The sequence below is a fragment of the Pezoporus flaviventris genome, unplaced genomic scaffold (assembly GCF_033815535.1).
Source record: "Pezoporus flaviventris isolate CSIRO_AGI_PZ_B2104156 unplaced genomic scaffold, CSIRO_AGI_Pfla_v1 ptg000023l, whole genome shotgun sequence".
Taxonomy (NCBI): domain Eukaryota; kingdom Metazoa; phylum Chordata; class Aves; order Psittaciformes; family Psittacidae; genus Pezoporus; species Pezoporus flaviventris.
This window is the reverse complement of record NW_026892571.1, coordinates 9,539,270-9,559,092: the sequence shown is the minus strand read 5'-3', so window position 1 is coordinate 9,559,092 and position 19,823 is coordinate 9,539,270. Positions and strand designations below refer to the sequence as shown.

Sequence of the window (19,823 nt, the reverse complement as noted above, 5' to 3'; positions counted from 1 at the left end):
ACAGAAGCACAGCCTGAACTGGATGTGCAGCTGCTGCCAGGTTAACAGCTACAGACAAAACAGGTACAAAGACAAATTTCAGAGGTGACACAGGTCCCCTTGCCATGCTCCAGGTCCCCACATAAAGCCAAGGGCAGGGTGGGAGGAATGATCACCCCACGTGGGGTACAACGTTGCTCAGCAAGCTACATGGGTCAATCTAGACAGAAGCGTTAAGTCAAGTAAGCCAGGACCAAACAGTTACTGCATGTGCAGCAGCTGGATTTCTTAACAGCTATTTTCCCCTCCTTTTTAAATTTTCCACAAAGTGAGTTTTCCATAATCAAAACCACGGAGGTTTTTGGTGTCACTCCAAACAAGGACAGTTTGCTTGTTCTACCTGCCTGGAGATAAGCTCAGTTTGCTGAGAACAGGCATGACTGAACCCCATCATGGAAGGCTTTGATTCATAATCTGTTCATACATGGCACTAACAATGCTTGATGGCCAAGAAATGCTTGAATTTCTGAAAGAAGTACTTTTCTCCACAGTGGGGAGGTCACATTACAAAGGAAACTATGCAAGCAGCTGATGCACAAGGTAAGTGTCACCAGCAGAAAGTTGAAGAAAAGGCAAGTAATGCAATTTTGTGGGTACAATAATCACTACTAAACTTGAGATTCTGAATAAATACTCCAAATATTCTCTGTATTTGGAATCCTGCCAACAGAGCCTCTGATACAAGTTTGATCTCCTCACTCACTTCTGAAATATTCTCAATATTTGGCATGTGGGCCTTAGAAGGCTACAGTCTGCCAGCAGCAGGCAGGACCCCAAGCAAATTGCCTGCTGAAAAAACAAATTTAAGAGTTCACATACTTCTTTCCCCTTAAGCATTACATTCAGTTACATTAAAAGGCTAATTTCCAGGGCACGACATCCATCCTACATTCCTCAGGCTGCCCAAAGAGAAGAAATGCGAGTTCTCTGCCCAGTTTCAGATTTTTTCCTTGAAGCCAGAAACTGCTGGGACTGAAAGCCTGAAACACACTTACAAATAAGCAGTTATTCAAGAAACTAAGGAACATTATTTTCAAAACCTGGGAGTGCTGTCCTACATCCTCCCTTCTTGTGAGGAACACCGCCACACAAGTGACTTCACCTCAGAACCCAGAGACTGGGGCAGACAAACTTTCAAGCAGGCTTGAATTGCTTTAATTTTCCCACTTGAATAAAAGCCTCCTCCCCAGTTACCAGTTATTATGCCAATCGAATGAGCAGAAGCAGAGACCTGACATGTCAAACAACTTCTCTGCATGGCTTGATGCCGTAAGTTTAACGTTCTCCTTGGAAGCACTGTTCATATGTACACTTGTGCAACATGTACACCGCACACACAATGCCATCAAAATAGCCCTTTACCCGGGTCTTGCCCAATTCCATAACCACACTAACTTACAGCAGGGACATTATTTTATTCGCTCCAATGCATTTGGCCTAGAATGTGTACAGACCTCCAACAGGTCTGTCAAAGAAGAGACCCGAGATCTCCTTGACGTTGGCAGGTTCTGAAAATAACTGACAAACTCCTCTTTAGATCTACAGCTACTACAGAAACAACTGCCCTTGACAAAAACTCCCTCATTATTAGTCAAACCAGCAAAACACAAGCCTCCTTGAAAACAAACAACGATCTAGAGGATCACAATAGGTTGCCCATGAATTATGGAAAAGCCAGGTTGTGTTGCAGCACTGGAAGTTTCCACATCTCAGTGACATTTCAGAGATCCTTACTGCTCAACAGGAGTGGGGAAAAGAACATGTTAAGCCACAACTGCCAGCAGTGTTTCACACTTTAGTATTGGAAAAGACACACAGATCCCCAGACCCACCCCTTTCAAGATAAATACATCATCAACTGTGACTTCAAGAAACTGATGTCCTAGACACCACCAATATAAAAAGAAACAAACAGGCAATGTGAGTAGTCAATCCCATGAAGACTAGTTACCCCAGAAAGCAAGGTACATGATCTTCCAAATCATCCTCTTTTTTGCTTCCCAGGAGACCCAAGTCAGCACATACAGGACATCTTTTAAGCATGTCAGGAACAAGTTTGTTATTTGACTGCATACATGTCTCAATGATTTTCAGGTTAAAACCACATTTGCCTTAACCTACTGTTACACTTCTCACAGGCCACATCAATCTCAGATGAACCTACCATGTGGTAGTGTTATGTTTGCACCATCAATGATTGCTTGTGCCAGTTCGTGATCATTGCTCTCGAAAGCATGTGCAGCAGCCTTGAGGGCATCCCAAATCTCCTTGCGACCTTCGAAAGCTGGTGCTGTGTCCCAGAACTCGTCTCTCTTGCTGCGCAACTGTCCGTCCGTCATGGGGTAATCACTTTTCCATTTCGGTTTCTCTTTTTTCAAGGGCTGATTACGACCGAGAGCAACTGTTGAGGGGAGAAAGAAGAAGGGGAATCAAAAAAAGGCAATAGCACAAAATTACTGAAGTGCCCCTTGGTTATTCTGTTTAGGATCTCCTGAGCTGAAGTTCACTTTTGGGCAATCCTGATCTTTTTCCATCCTCTTCAAGGCACTGACTCCCTTCCTCTGGGCTCCAAGCTGATTTGACCTCTTTGAAAAACTGAGGGGCTACCTCCTCCTGCTTGCTTATTTCACCTTCACCCCTGAGCACCCACAGCTTCTGCCCAAGCTCCTCATCCCTCCAGCTGCGCTGTGTGTGCCTGGCTGGGAGACTCACACCCAACACAGACATCTGCCAAAGGCCACAGCCAAAGCAGTGGCACAGCGAGACACCCATTATCCCAAAACCAGGGTGCAGTGAGACCACACTGCATCTGGATCTCTGCTCTATGCTGCCAGCAATACTCCCTGCTCAATAAATGAGACAGTCTGTTAATACAAGAGTTTCAAGAGGCTAAAGACTTTTTTCATCATCTCCTTTTTTAATTAACAGTTTAATCGACAGTTTTTTAATTAAAAGATTTAACTCGGAGTAAGTATATGCAGAAAGGCAAATAAGATGCATAAAGGCTGGAACTGTCAGAGAGAAAACACTCTAAAGAATAACTCAGGAATCCATCGAGCTTTAAAAACTGGTTACCTCATTCACAATAAATGCGAAAGCATTTGTTTCATTTTAACTACAGCTGGTTTTGTGTAACAGCCAGCACTAATCACATAATGTTAGTGGATTACAACTACCTGCTCACTTTGAATTACAGCCTTGCTATGACTGTGTTAAATCCTTCTCTTCCATTTGTGTAAGGAGTTATTTCAACTTCTGTTGAAAGGAAAATGAAAAAAGAAGGGAGCAAGCTTCAGTGCACACCAGGAAGACTTTGTCTTCACCAGAGTTAAAACCCCATTTCCTTCAGCCCCCTCCTGGCAATGGAGGGGCAATTGCTGAAATTGGACCTGCAAGGACAGTACAGGGAGAGAGCAGCAACAACCCACGAAAACAGTTCTCACCCTGGAAAACCCTGAATACATAGTTTAAATGTCACCAAAGGACACAAAGTGTCCTTCAACAGTTGAACTAAATTCACGTGTGTTTGCAGCTGAAAATAAGCGGTGCCTCCATGGTCATAGAAACTGGGTGATGAGTGCAGAATGCTCCTGAAAGACAGGTAAACTACACAGGACTGAAGTCAATTAAAGACCCCATCACGTATGATGCTGGAAAGCCATCCCCTCTTATGCTCTCCATGAAGAGCCCCTGCTGTTCCAAGAAAGCAGAAGTACCCCAGCTGCCATCAGGCCAGGGAAGCACGAAGAGATGCAGTCTGTCACTTACACCCATGTTATCAGGCTGAAATATCTCTTCCAAGAATGAGACACCACAGCTGCTGCGATATCAAAGCCTGCAAAGCAAAACTGCTGCTTATCAGGTGCTCCTGGCTAGTCTGCAAGGATGGGAGAGCACCAGGACAAACACAAGGGTTTCCATTTAGCACTCTCTATTCCACGTACATCCTTAGAGATCGTAAAAAGCACTTCCTTTCTCCAGACCCCCTTATTTTTCTGGTAAGAAGTCAACAATAGCTGACAGACTTGCATCTCTCTTCAATCTTACTCCAGCATTCATTTTTGAATGGAAGAATAGTGTAATGTTTAAACATTCTTCATAGTTCTTAATGTAGACTTACACTGTACCTCTATAGTTAACTACAAAATGTATTTACGGCAAAGGGGGGGTGTGTGGGTGAGGGACATGACTGAGAAGCCTAAGTGTCAATAAATCAGAAATACTCATTTCAGATAAGCACAACATTTTGCAAAAATAGTATTTAATTCCAAGATTCCTTCTTCTTCCTTGATGGTTCCCCCTGCCCCCCCCCGCCACAGATGCACTCAGCTGTTTTCAGATAGCATCTGACAATGAGCGCTGGGTCTGAGGGTTGACCATCAGTGCCTGGTGCTACAGCAGACACTGCAGCTTAACACATGCTTTAAGGAGACCAAAACTCATATACAAGGTTTAAAACTCATGCCCTTACACAATCTGGTTTTATATGACCAAAGAACTACCCACTTAATTTCGTAACTCAGAACAACATTCAGATTTAAAAAGTCGAGACCTGAACCACCGAAAATAGGGTATTTCAAAGAACTCCTGATGGTGACATTGACAACTACATAAAGGCATGAGGCTTCTTCACATAAAAAAAACCCAGAGTTTATATTTGCACGGAAACAAAGTCAGACCATAATTAAAAGTAGCAAATGACAACTGCACAGCACACATGCAATGACTCCAGCTTTTATTCTGTTTCCCATGCAGAAATTAACAATAATAAACTTCTGAATCCTTTCAAGTGACCACAAACATTTATTGCTTTTTGTTTCCATGGGATTGCTTCCATTAGATTGCTTCCATTTGCCTTTCAAAGAAGTGCTGACCATTTAACAAATCTCAGAACAGCAAACCCAAGTGTTTACAAAACACCAAGTTTCCTGGCAAAGCCCAGCCCTCACTGGTCCAAGTCTCAGCTGAGTACACGCAAGCTGGGAGCCAACGATGGTCCAGCCCAGAACAATGGTGAAGGAGGCAGCCCAGACAAGATGGACTGCACGCATTACACAGTATATTATGAAACTGTAAAAGCATATGTGGTAAAACACTTAAACCAGGAATTGTTTCCTTTTTAGGCTTAGCAGTCAGAGCATGAACATTTCAGACAGACTGAACAGGACACTAAGAAATGTGGGTCAGTGGGCAGCTTTCCTTGCATTCTACTTCAGCTTACATCTGTTTGCATGTACATTTAGTGAACGCTAATTTATCCCACAGGGCCCTCTCTTTCTCCCCAAACATTAATTATGAAAGCAGGTTAACAGCACTTCCTGCAGTCCCCAAGCATGGCAGTGTTTCCTACACACAACCCTGCCCACCCCATATCTAGCACCACAGCAGAATTGTAACAGGCCATTTCTCTCCCTCGCTTGCCTTTTTGCCCAAGACAGCATCCCAATATATTGCTCTCCATTAGACAAGAATAGCAGCGGAGAGACTAAAGAGACAGAGATCCCAGCAACCCCAAATAACTTCTCCCTGGATATACAATCCTTCCTACAGTCAGCAGTGATGATAAACCCAGCGATAAAATCTTTTCTTTCAAGTTGGAAAGAAAGATGGTGGAAGAAAGCGACTCTACAAATGCCTCTAAAGCCAAATCCAGCCTAACAAGCCATCTATCCAAGCACTAAGCCTTTAAATGCAACTTGGCATCGCAAGTCAGTATTTAAAAAGGTCTTTAACATGTTTACCATTTATTAGAAGTGCTTCAACAATCCCCTAAAAGCTTTATACCTCCCCTGAAGAAACATTAATCTCTCTCTAGCTGTATGGATAGATGGAGCAGAAGGGATAATAAGAAACTGAAGAACCATAAAAACCCTAACATGTAAAAGGGCCGAAATCTTTCACTTTTCACCTCATGTTTTAGTCACTAAAGATAAACAAAACTATGTGAATTTCTACAATCAAAGTTTTGGACCACATTAAAGGACTTCCCCATTTCTGTAGTAAAAATGATAAAGAGTAGTCAGAAAAGCACTGAAACAACCATCAGAAGTCTGAAACGCTCTGACAGATATTTACAGAGTCAGGTTTATATTCCTCGCTTTGGAAGCAAACTAGAGCTCAAAAGAAAATGTTGAGTGCATTTAAGACTATGCACATCAGAGGCACAGCCAGCTTGCAAGATCTGGGAGAGCAAGTAACATCCACATTAATTTTTCATCTTACATCACTTCAACATAAGTAAGAAATTATTAATATCTTGCTTGAAAATATGAATAGTTTTATAAGTGCCAAGAAGGCATGTTCTCTCTGAAGCAATACTGAAAGTTGCCCATCTCAATAGACGGCAATGGTTGATATTTTTGGCAAGAGATTTATTTAGAAGGAAATATGAAGACCATTAACAGTCTACTTTTCAAAAAGAAAAAGATCAGCACATTATTGAGACTCCAAAAATAATTTAGGTTGCTCTGCCCCAGTAGCTCACAGATACTCAGATGGGGTGGTGCATCCCAAAGAGGGGCAAGAAGCTGCTGACAAGATGCAGAACCTTGCTTAACTTAAGAGCAGCCTTTCTCAGGGAGAACCACGTGGCCATACAAAGACTTTTCCTGGGCTACCAGAGTGGTTATAAAGTGATCACAGATGCTCTTTATCTGCCTGGATACTGGACTTGCTTTAAAGAGGCCTCCTTCACTGTTTCCCTCCAGTTTGAACTGCACTACTATTTACATCGTACACAGAGCACAAATACCAAATACAATTTTTAGGTCTTGCTAAGGTCCATTCATGTTAATGGCAGAAGCAATAGCTAGGGTGGTAAGAAGTCCTGATAATTACATAATGAATCTCTCTGGGCTCAACACACATAGGAGAAGAAACCCAAACCTATCAGTTAGGAACTCCTGGATGCAGCAGGAGCCAGGGTAGGAGATGGGACTGCAGTGATGCACAGATGGCTGGAGAGGCAGGTGAGCAGAGAGGCAAGTCTCGTCTGAATCCAGCATTCACCCATCCGGCACATCTGCCATCCAGGTGTCCCTACACATGTGAAATGAAAGCACTGCTCATACTCCTTTCCGTAGTCAAGCATTCCTTATTGGACTGTTCTATACCTCAAAGTGACTTAAAACCAGTGGCAGACAAGCAGTAGGCTGTTTCTGTTCCTTGGGTAAGATCTAGCAGCATATAAAGGGTTTTCTTTTCACAGGTAGAGTACCCCAGGATCCTGGAGGTAGCTAATACTGTCTGACCTACTAACCTTAGCTCCTGGAAAACTACAAAGTGTTATTTTTCAGAAGGAAAGATGTATTTCTCCAGTCCTTGCAGACTGTCTTATAACTTGGATTATGAAAGTTTGTTTCCCTTCCCCCCAGTTTCCCATCAAAGCAGTGGAATCAGTAAGGTTATCTATGCTTCTTTAGAATAAGCTTATGCAGATAAATCCAGATATTTAAATCAGTTTCTTAACAGAATGTCAAAAAAAAGTCTATGTAGATAGAACTTTTAACAGCTGTTGTGTTTGTTATGTTGCTGTCACTGTGGATCACAGTACTGCTGTCTCCTCCAAAGCAGACCAGATGAGTATGAGCAGCTGGTAACAGAAGAGTCTCAAAGCCAATATCCAGCTAAAGGATTCATAATTCCTAGTTTATACACCCATGAACTGTAGCACTCTATAATCAAATAGGATAATATTTCTGCCTCAAAGGGCTTACTGTCAAATTAAATAATGCAAATGCAACTGCTGAATGAGACACCAGAAGCTTACAGTGTCTGGAGGAGGACAGGTGGACCTCTGCTCCAGTCTTGAATTAGATTTTCCTCCTCAGTTACTGACCACACAGTAGCCCTGTAAGAGAGGCCACAGATTTGGTCCCCTCTTACAGCCCAGTTACCTCCAGCAACTGATCTAAAAACTTAAGCCTTTGGGGAAATGTCCCCTTTGTCATCAGTCAGCCTTGTGTGAGCCTTTCTCTCCCACGCCATTTCTTCAAGTATCTTTCACCTGCTTCTGAAAATAGTGTTAAGAATAAACTACTGATTTCTTCCTTTTTTCTTTGAAACAGAAGTGTATGTTGCTTGTAGCATTAGCCTTTTGCTGCTCTTGTCAGAGGTGGAAGAAACTGCCCCAGTTTGGCCAAAACGTGTGTTGGAAAAGTCTCCATGCACACACAACCCATCCAGGGCACAGAGAGCCTGGCAATGCAGTTCCCAGAATCCTAGAACGATTTAAGTTGGAAGAGACCTTAAAGCTCCTCCAGATCCAACCCCCTGCCATGGGCAGGGACACCTTCCAGTAGGCCAGGCTGCTCTAAGCCCCATCCAACCTGGCCTTGAACACTGCCAGGGATGGGGCAGCCACAGCTTCACCGGGTATCCTGTGCCAGTGCCTCACCACCCTCAGAGTAAAGGGGGCATCTGGACTGGACATGCTCCATTTTAGGACTGGAAGCCCAAAGCTACTGAACTCCATGCATTCACCAGCAGCTGCAGGACAGAGCTGCAAGAACAATGCCTTTCTGTGCTTCCATATGTCTGCACATGTTTATGAAGTCCAACACACAACAAGAAACAAGCATTGGAGAAGGCTGACATGGAGGGACCCCATGGGTCATGACTTCAGAGCAGATACAGCCAAGTGTTAGCAGATAACATCAAAACGTTTCAAAATGTTGAAATGACACTAGTATCAGGATCACGAGTTAAGAGCAGACAGACAAGTGTTAGAAGAGAACATCAACATGTTGAAATAACACTAGTATCAGGAGAATCTGGCAAGATCTGGTAATGTTTTCACTGGCCTTCTTCTTTGTTTTGTTTAGGAAAATTTCTAAAAGATGAAGACAACTGCTTAAGTGTTGAGAGATGAGAAAGATTTTGAATGAACCATGAGGAAAGGAGCAGGAGCACCCAAGAGAAGTACTGAAGAAAGGACAGAAAAATCACCAAAACCAATCTATCTGAATGGGAAAGGTTAAGATAGATTTCCAGAAACTGTTCTCAGTGGAAAAGATGGGATTTGACAACTGCCAGATTCCCAGGCTCCACGGGATAAGGACAGAAATGATAAACCATCAAGGAAACAACACAGACCAAAACTTGCAGAGGATGAGGCCAGCGAGGAGAAGGTGGCACACAGGTGCTGTTCGGTTTGCTTTAAATGCAGGCATGCACAGGTTCAACAGGGGAGCAATATCAATTTGAGTAACATCAGTGGGTGATTATTTGAAGACAGGAGAAGCTAACTAAATATTACTGAAATAGAACACATGATCCAAAATTTTGTCTTTACAATATTGTTTGCTTGTTGAGGATCATTTGCAAACAAAGTATTTTTCTAAGACAAATGAAATGCAAAACAACAGTTTACTATCCATGAAGTTTCTTTTAGTAAGTCCCAAGGGTTTCCCTCCCCACAATCAGTGAGCAGTATTCTATCAAATGAGTCTCATTTTAAATCTATTTTGCTCCAATTTCCTCATAAGGTATCTTGTAATTTGGTATCAATATCTAGATACAGCTCATCCTAATAATATTCTTTGCATCGTTTTCTAGTGTGATCCTTCCAATAGCTGAATTATAATAACAGCACTAGGGAGAAGAGTCAGTACAAAGGAGAGCTGCAGAAAAAACAGCTAAACAGTGGGAAATGCATTGCATCTAAGAAGTAGACAATTTAAATTACACTAAATAGCACAGGCTACATTAAGTAGCTGAGAAACACAGCAGGAAAATGGCAGAATATTATCTGTTTCTTTCTAGTTTTCAGCATTTTTATTTCTTAATAAGGTTACTTTTTTTGCAAGGCAGGAACAGTGTTTGGGAAAGGAAGTGTCCCAGGACAGTAGTAAAAGACTTACAAATGAAATATTTTACTGAATACTTGAATATTCCTAACAAGGAAATGAAGGAGCAGCAAGATTTCATGTGAAAACTGAAGGAAGCATCTATCAGTTCAGTCCTGAGATTATTCAAAGCAATGTAACGGACCTGTGGGCCTGAGAAAAACATGAGCTTTCCAACTGCTGTGGATGGATGGATGGATGGATGGATGGATGGATGGATGGATGGATGGATGGATGGAAAAACAATGATAGAAACTAGTTGAGTTTTAGGCTTTTTCAGGAAGGTAGACTGGGGAAGGTAAATGAACACTACAAGAAAAACTACATTTCTTTATAGAAATTCAAGTCACATGCCTTTAAACAGATGTGTAGTAAAACACCAAGCTACAGACTCAAAACCATGTTACAAAGGTGTAGCAAACCAGTTAATTTTGAGCCAGACAAGACAAACTTGTGGCGTGAAGCTTTTTAAAGCAGCAAACATAGCAAAAACAAAGCTGTGCTCAAGAAGTAAATCCATCAATATGCCTCAGGGGCTCCTTCCCCTTTCTCCTACCTGGAAAGGGCTGAAGGAGGGAAGGAGAAAAAAATTAAAGAAAACAAAACAAAAAACAGATGGAGAAGGCAGGAACCAGTGGGGACAGCAGACTGATCACCATCACTCAAAGCCAGGCTTGAACTCCTACATGAACTGCCTGCCAGACGTGACTGTGCTCATGCTAGATGATATATGCGGTCCCTCTGGGGAAAGGGGGTGCCATCAATCACTTGTGCCACCCCTACACTCAAAGCCAACCAGGCAAACAGCACTGTGAACCCCCTGACGATGCTCATCTGTGCTGGCACTAGGGATGTCACATAGGTTTGCTCAAAGCAGGAGCAGGGAATGTGCGCTCCCTGTTTCTCCAGGTCTCTCCTCAACTATTAAACAATACCTTCCTCTAAAAGGAGTTAATTACACAGAAGAAACCACAGTGAATAAAATGCAAGTTACACTGGTAATTACAGGCAGCCTTGGACAAGTCATACGTGCACAATGCTTCCCTGCCTCTCAGCATTCACAAGGCACTGAATCTTTGCCGAGTCAATCCAGAAGCTTCACAGCATGAGATATAAAACACATGAGAGGATGAGGGCGTATGAATGTGCTGGACAAAGAGATAAAATGACTCTAATTACCAGCTATTACACTGTATTTTCCATTTCTCCCATATTTTCAACAGGAACTGCAGAAGATATCAAGAGAGCTTTATATTTCCAAGCAGCTCCTCACTCATCACCCCTTACATTTCAAAGAAGACAGAAGCCAGCAGTATTGCAGCAAGAAATAAAGGCTTCAGAGTTTTGAGATCTGCTCCTTGATGGTACACCAGATCCAAACACCCCAACTCATCCCAACACACGCAGGATCTATTCAGATCACCAACAGCACTGATGGGTGCTTTGTGCTGGGACACATAGTGACAACATAGGTTGCCTTTCAGAGAAATTTAAACCATGTTTGTGTATTTTGTCTGACATGAGGTGCAATTCACATCCGAGAGCCAGCCACCAAGAGATGAACTTCAGCCTCCCATAAGTTCATGCAGGTTTTATGAGGACAATTCCACTGCTTCTGAAGCTGCAAGAGCAAGACAGCAAACCCTGACAGTTACAAACGCCCTGGCTAAGTGGTGTCAGATAGAGCAATAATGCAAACAAAGCTCTGAGACTTCAAATGCCTCAAAATTTCAAATAATATTTTTCAAAGCAAATTTTTCACACTGGTCTCCCACCAAAAGCTCAGCACTATTCCCTAGTGTTAATTCTATGGCTCTGATATTAGATTACAAAAGCTCTGTGGTTAACTCCTGAGCCCCACTTGCCCACCCAGCTTCCCACTGGAAGCACAAGCACAGTATTTCTCAATCATCTTGATTAAGCTCATGATGTAACAGCTCTTCTCCTGACAGATAAAGCCTAAGAAGCAAACACCTTTGTAGATTCACCACCTCAAATCTTTAGTGCCTCGGTCAAGGGGCAACCACAGATGAAGCAGGAACGCTGCCAGGCAGGGCCAAGGCCAGATGATGCCCATCTGTCTCTATCACACACCATCACAGGAATCTTGGAGCCACAAATTCTGCTTCCACATCCAGTAGGAAGAACAGCAGCAGCTATACTAGCTGCTCAGCATTAGCTTCTGCCTCGCAGTGTCTAGTAGTGCTGTGGTGAAACAGCTTCAAGGGACAGACGTTATCAACACAATTACTTGTCAGCACTGTTTACACTAGAATTTAAACTGCTCCTATCGCTGGTAGATGCACGTTTTCAGCTGGATGCAGAACAGGGTAAAGATTTACCTGTTCCCAAAACACAGCACGCAAGCACTGACTTAATCTGTGCGATCTATAGCGCACAACTAGGCTATCTTCCTTGGAAGCTTATGACAAGAACCATTAAGGAAACTGTCAGCAACATGAAAAATATTCTATTTGAGATAGGCTGCATAAAGTACATGCTTCTTTTGACTTCTGCAAAGCATAGCTTAAGTTAAAACTCAATCACAGCTGAGAGCTTGGCATCCACACAGTCTCTCGCATGCAAAACAAAATAAGCACAGTACGCAGACCAGCAGAGCTGGAAACAGGTCTGGAAATGCAGGGAGAAGCTGCACAGAGCTTGCCTAAAAATACCCCAAAACCAAAAGAATACTCCCCCTAAAAAAGCCCCAAACCCAGTGTTTTCTGTCCCCCATCATGAGGAACAATGCAACTAAGCAACTTCACTTTTAAAGTACTAAAACCCTCTTCTATCATCCCCTCAATTCAGTTAACAGGGAAACTTCAGACCCAACAGATAAAACCATAAAGCAGCAAGTTCCTCCAACTGGTCAACTCCATGCCAGCATATTGCGATGCAAGCACATGCCTGCTACTCCATGCCAGCAGCATAGACCAGTCTCATCTGCTACTGTGGACTTAATACAAGGTAAGATCTAATGTTCCCAGTTGCAAAGAACTCTGTCCTGGCTCAAAAGCCCCCTTCCTCCTCAATAACGTTCTCCCTCTGACCACTGCATAACAAGGATCTATTTGAACTGCTAAGGAAGGATTTAAAGACGTTTACTGCAGGCTGACATCCCTCCTGTCATAAAACTTACAATTGGAAGCGCTTCTCTGCATGCCAACAGCCAAGCTTTGAGCAAGGCACAAATCAGGGTCTGGCTCAGTGGCAGTTACACTAAAGCTCTGCTTTTTGTGTTGGCCTAAGCCATGGGAGCGGCAGAGCCAGTGCCAGCTCGTCACACAGCCACAGACCAACCACACAAGGTCATCACAAATTCTCTGAGTTCGGTTAAGTGACAGACGGGGACATCTGCTATACATCTGGTCTGCATTTAACACGCCAGGAGAACTTCCAGCACCAGTGCAATTTTCATTTAAAAAGAAAGGAAAAAGAAAAATCAAAGGCAGCCGCAGCCTTATCTTTCATCCTGCCAGAATTATAAAAAGCGTTGAGGTGATAATTCTCTTTGAACAATGCAGCCAGTTCCACCCTGATTGGGTGCAACTGCACTAAAGCCAGCCAGAAGAGCCCCCTCAGCAGACTGTTTGTGTACTCAATGATGCTGCAACTGGTGAAGACTCTCTGGGTGATGCCACTAGTGAATTTACTTTATTACAAGTAAACCCAGACTTCTGCTGCTCTTAACCCATTTACTGGGCCAGAAGGAAGGACAGCAAGGGAAGAGCTGAGGCATTTCAATGCCCCAAGAGAAACAAGTGCAGCACCACCAAGATTCAGATCTAGTTTCAACATAATTTAAAACTTTTTAGGCCACCACTGCGGCTCAGTGCTACCTACGAAAATTTTAAATCTCACAGAGATCCTAGAAATCCATAGGGATCCCCAACAGTAAAACTGCTTAGGAGGAGCTGCAGAAGTCAGCACAATTTTCAGATCCATCTCACCACAGTGCTCATTTGCGTCAGGCTTTAAAACTTTAAATTCAACACGATCTGTGTAATAAGGTGTAATGCACAAGACAGATGGCCAGTTTAATGTTCCTCATGACGCAGTCATGACGCAGGTGAGCATGGCATTCCTTTCCATGTCACTTCTGCCACATACAGCAGTCACAAGTTCCAGAACAAAATGAACAAAGAAGCTTCCAAGTTGGTAACTGTTTTTACAGTGACCAATGATTAAATGAGCTTGGCTACAGAATTTAACACCACATCTTGAATTTATTCCAGTCACAGTTACTGGCAGGGATAAAGTTTCACATTAGCCAATTAACTAAATGCACTATTACTGTATCTCAGCTACTTAAGCTCATCAGTAAATTAAAGAGCTCAGTAAAAGCTGAAAATAGGAATCTTACTTGACACACATACCAAACATACATTACCTTAATGACTTAATTTTACAGTTCCATCTTATGTTCCACAGGTGCCATTTGGAAAACTGAAAGGCAATTGCTTGGTTTGAGGAACAGGTGATGCATAAGCAAGCATTTAAAGATTTAATCTAAGAAATTTTATTTCTTAGAATGATACTTGCTGCTTTGCTAAGCTCTATTTTACAAGGTAGTTTTCCATGATAAAATTATCATTTCACACTCACTACAAGTTACTTCTGCATCAATTTTTAGATGCTTTCAACTTGGTTTAAATTTAAGAAGTGTTTTATCGTAGTCTCTAACTAAAACCTACCACTCATTTTCCCAAGGACTATACCCTGGTAACTTCCAAGAAGTGTGTCTGCCCATGCAAGCTGAACAAGGTAAACCTGCGGGCACACAGCCCTGCCAAGCACCTGCAGCTGAGACAGATGTGTAACAGTGGGATAATGCATTCTCATCACTCCTCTGATGTCAAGCTTCTTTCTGCAAAGTAATCTCTCAACTGGGTCTTAACAGTAAGCGGCAAGGTCTTCTTTAATAGCCACCAAGTCAGTCCTGCCATACACAGCACCAGTGATTTAGGAGCAGAAAGTCAAGTACTCCACTTGTTGATATGTATCCTATCTAAGGTCACACAGCAAAAACCATGAAACCACAACATCACTCCAGACTTCCCCAGAATGCGGACCTGGTCTCCTATCTACCACCAAGCCCATCTTTTGGGGATATTTGTCCTTTCTGGCAAGTTTACAGCCACAGGACAAAAAATTCCTCAAGGCCTAGTAAGAGTGAGACTTCATTTCTGAAGCAGGTTGATTAAAAACAACTCACCCAAACCCCAGACTAACACACCCCCCCCATGTTTCAGTTGCCCTTAGCATAAGAGGTTCTTCATCCACAAACAAGGTTTTTACTTGCTACAGTATTTTAACTAGCAGGAGTCATCTTCCTCTACTACTGTCCCCGGTTTCCCATTAGTAAAAAGCTCATCACAACATTACCAAATCAGGATGACCATAGAAGCTAAATGATCACATCACTGAGCTGCCAGGTACTCCCAAACAGCGAGGTACCAGAAGTAGCAGGTCCATTTTAATATTCATACATTTGACTGTGCACACTCAACTTCTACAGGGCAGAAGTCTGGCAGACTGGTGGCTTCATGCCCCAGTGAAAACCAAAAACATTCATTTACTTTTCTTCAGTCAGTATTTTCTGGATCCACAATCCAGTTAATAAACTTGAAAATTCATTCATGGAAGTACATATGCTCGCAGCCTAAGCAAATTCCATCCTTCAGTTCTATGCCATCTAAACCAAGTGGGAGGAAAAAAACAGTGGATCCAACCCTACATTTGATTTTCACCCCATGTGAAGGATAGAATCTGCCTTAAAACAATGTGCAAAGAGCCACAGAATCTAAAGCAGACTTATCTGCCTAGGTGGCTGCATTAAGTGATACAATCAAAGCAGTTACTTGCAGGAGTGGTGGGGACCCAGGAGCAGCTTATAGCAATTGTTCTGTTCTCCAGATGGAGATAACAAAACACAGGAGGAAAACAAAAACTAAACCCTAAAATGAGAGCAGTTGAGAGAGAGAAATTCTATGTTAGGACTACCTGAGAGCATGGAAACAGGATAAAGACTACCTTCTTCTGAGTAACAGCTAAGTTAGATGATTTCCCTATCATCAATCCACATATCCCATCCTGTGTCTCACAGTATATACCATTACTCTTCCGAGCCCCAAGATGCCACATCTCTTCTGGAGGCTGCTCCTCTATACTGGCAGGGTGACATCTGTTGTCCCACCTCTGGTTTCCATGGAGATTTAATTATGCACATCACAGAATCATGGAATGTTTTGGGTTGGAAGGGACCTTAAAGCTCATCTATCTCCAACCCCCTGCCACAGGTAGGGACACCTTCCGCTAGACCAGGTTGCTTAAAGCCCCTTGAAAGAAAGGCTAAAACACTCCATGAGTTGAGTTTTCCTAGTTAAAACCTGTTTCCAACTACCTTCTCCAAGGAGGAAGGTTTCAGGGAGAGAAAGAGCACCATGCAGAATCAGTGTTCATCCAAGGCTGAACAAAGCTCCCATTTATTTTCCAATACTTACAAAGGAAAAGAAATAAATCGCATCCAAGAATTAAAAAAATATATATTTCCGCTACCTATTATTCTGTACTCAGATTAAGGACTTATTTTATACTGTTTTGTCACGTACTTTAGTAAGTAATAAAAGTGTAATGGTAATAATTACATCATTAATTAGCACAATTACCACTGAATAATCCTTTTTTGGATGTTAAATGCAAATAATTTCCTCTTGTGTGGACTCTTTGTATCTGATGTATTTTGTACCATTTACTAATAATGCCCAGGCAACTTCAGAAGATCAAGCTGCCTTTTGAAAAGCACTTGTCAACCTCTCAGCTATAAGGACTCCTACCTTTGATGGAGACTTTTTGTTAAGAAAACCATATATATCCCAGAGTTAGAGACAAATATTAATATATAAGGATACCAGTACATTCTTAGGTAATTAGAAAGCTATCTTCCATCTTCCTAACCTAGAATGAAAACTATGCAAGCCTGTACTGCATCCTGAATATATATATATATATATGTATCTCTTACATATCCAGACAAAACACTACTGTTAAATGGGAGTACTTCAACAAAGTAGCCTTTAAACTACATCCTTTCAAGGCCATTTTAATCCCCTGTGGATGTACTCAGGAAAAAAAAAAATAGACCTATTATAGCCTATGGTCAAGGATTATTGATGTGATCCAACTTTAAGCATTTAGCTGAAATTGCCTGAATTATAAGCATAAACAAGGCAGCCTCCTCTGAGCAATGCTGAGCATAGATGTCAGCTTCTGCTGTGAACCTGCTTCTGCAGAAGCCTGCTACTTTCCATGAGATGGAAGGACCTTGGAGTAGGCACAGGAAACTGCCCTCTTTATTTAAATTGCTCAAATGAAAATAGATTAAAGCATCCAGAGCCTTTCCACCTTTAGCAAATTCATCTGACCTCTTTCAAAAGTCCCTGAGCACGTAAGTCTTTAGTTCTATTAATGGACTGAGCAATGCTTGCTCTGCACCAAAAGGCAGCGCTTCCAAAGGACACAACAGCACATCCCCTAAGTAACTTCTCTTCCTTTCAAGTGAAAGGATCACTACAGAACATAATTTGATTGAAAACACATTTATTTCTCAACAATTCAGAGAATACTAAAACTGGCAGTGAAGTGATTATGTTGGCAATAGTACTGGCTGTTATGTACCCACTAATAGCTGACGTAGGTCTTGACCACAGGCTCTGCTTGCCTTTTCTAAAAAGGTACTCACCATAATACTTGAAGGAGCTTATTTCTCCAGTGTCATCGTCTACTCGTAAGCAAAAGCAGTATCGCTCGTCAGGGCATGCACTTACCGCATTTTTCACAAGTTATTTAGACAAGTGCTGTTACAGCAGATTAAAGTCAGTTTATGTTGATTTGGGACTTGAAAGTTAAGTTTCTGTAGGAAAAGTCTTTGGTTCCGAGTTAAAGCAAGTATGAAACAGGCCCTCTTCTCACCCCTTTTTCTTGCTTAAAGGAAAAATAAGCCTAGCTTCAAGTTTAAGGATGAGAACTTTGGTAATTGATTGCTGGCTACAGCAGTTACCAGAAGAATATACAAAAACAACTGGATGCAAGCTCATTCCAGATTCACCCAGCTTGCTCAATTAATTACTGTGCTCTAATGAGCAAACCATGCCCATGAAGTGCTGCTTCTGCAGCTCCAATCAAGGGTGCCTCAAACACCAGATCCAGAAGAACTCGGGCTGCATTTCAGACTCCATCACAGCAAGCAAATTGTAAACATGAAATAAGCCCTTTTAGATCCCTCAGCAAACAGAATAAAAATACGAAGAAAGTATTTAGGTTTCCTTGCTTTTAAAGGCCTGTATCAAAACTAGGAATGGAAAGAAAGCATGCATCAGGGACTTCAGCAGACTGAGCAGCTGTCAGCTCAGGCCAGGCCCCAGGCAGTGATTTCATTCAACAGTAGCTTCTCTCCTGCTAACTTCAAGTTGCAGCTTTGGTTCCTAAAACTATGGCCAGTGTCCCAGACCCTCCCTATTACAGCAATATTTAGGCACTACTAGCAACAGAGGCTATTAAAATAATAATCAGAAAGGCAGTAAGAAATAGGAGACTCCTTTGCTGTGGGAAGAGTAATCTCTGTTGGGGTACATCCAAGATGAATACCAGCTACTTAGAGATGACTGGAAAAATCAAGTAGGAAGAATCTTCTTTTCATGTTCTCTTCATACTAAACCTAGAAATTTGAGCGCCAGTATTCCGAACCAACCCTATTTTTATGACAGAGCTAAAGCTAAAGTCATTTCCCCTCCCTGCAGAACAGCATTTTCCTCTTGGTTATCATAGAAGAGCTGGTATCTTCAAACTTGTTAGATACCTATACCTGCAACAGCAGGAATTGATCCAAACTGTTCCAAGCTCCTAATCCAAATTACCACTTCAAGAAAGCCATTAAAATATGTATGTTTTCAACAATCACTCTGTTTGGAAAAGCTAGACCTAGGAACATTTAAAGACTGGTCAATAACGCACCCAGTACTCATTTGACCAATCTCAGCTGTATTTCCACAGAAAGAGCAGGCTGCAATATTAACCAAACTAACCAGTCAAAACCAAACCCTGTATAATCCAAAGGTTTTAACCTGTGTAAAAGGTTAAAGGATGAGCATGAGAAAAACGCACCAGAAAATGTTCACGATGGAGTAGCATTCACTCCGGCTCCTCCTGCCAAAAAGAGCTCATGTGGGCTCATTATTTAGCATCAAAATTGACTAACACATGATAATCTCCAGTGAAATATCTTGATAGAAAGTTATTTGTTTTGTGAGAAAAAGGGTTCCTGGTTTATTAACCTTCAATATAAACAAGTGAAAGTTGAAAAGTTTCATAACAAGAATCAGAGAAGGAACAGTGCGGATACCTAAATCTGAACCGCATGGGAAAAGTTCCTTCAGTTGGAAAAAAGTCCTAGTATTAATTTACAATAATGAAATGAAACATGTGAAAGGAAGAAGAGCGACTGCACCGAGCAGCTACATGTGCGCTTTACCAGTGGGGGATGAATTCAGCTTGGAAATTTGGCAGGCAGAGCAATCAGATAGCAACAGCATACTTGAGTAGGTAAACCTGGAAAGAGTTAAAACCAGATTAAATCTGTTGGTAGAATTTCTAAGACAGAATATTCTGTTTGACACAGCACTGAACTAGGAAATACAGAAGACTTCGCCGGCACTGCCATCTTAGACTTTGTAAAACCTTGTTTAAAGCTGAATTGTCACTACATAATAAAACTTATTAAATAATACTGGGTTTTAACAGGCTTGATTATCAAACAGCAGTGCTCTCGGCATCCCTCTGGATGCAGCCTGCCAAGAGATGTTAACAAAGTAGGGCACTGGCAGGAACTGAAATGCTTCCTCCCCCACCACCAAAGTATCTATAATGTTTTCCTAATGT

General features: G+C 42.0%; 1 protein-coding gene across 3 annotated transcripts in view; it reads right to left on the bottom strand.

The window, feature by feature from the left end:
* UBTD2 (ubiquitin domain containing 2) overlaps positions 1–19,823 on the bottom strand; it is a 50,528-nt gene that overhangs the window by 18,536 nt on the left and 12,169 nt on the right. Inside the window, exons 1-2 of one of the 3 annotated variants that reach the window (XM_061456657.1) lie at positions 15,926–16,069; positions 2,204–2,442 (exon numbers count right to left, since the gene is read on the bottom strand). In XM_061456657.1, the coding sequence (XP_061312641.1) occupies positions 2,204–2,378 (175 nt within the window). In that variant the 5' untranslated portion in view covers positions 2,379–2,442; positions 15,926–16,069. Of the gene's footprint in view, positions 1–2,203; positions 2,443–14,277; positions 14,299–15,925; positions 16,070–19,823 lie in introns of those variants that run through there. The other 2 variants (XM_061456658.1, XM_061456656.1) reach the window with 2 other exon arrangements.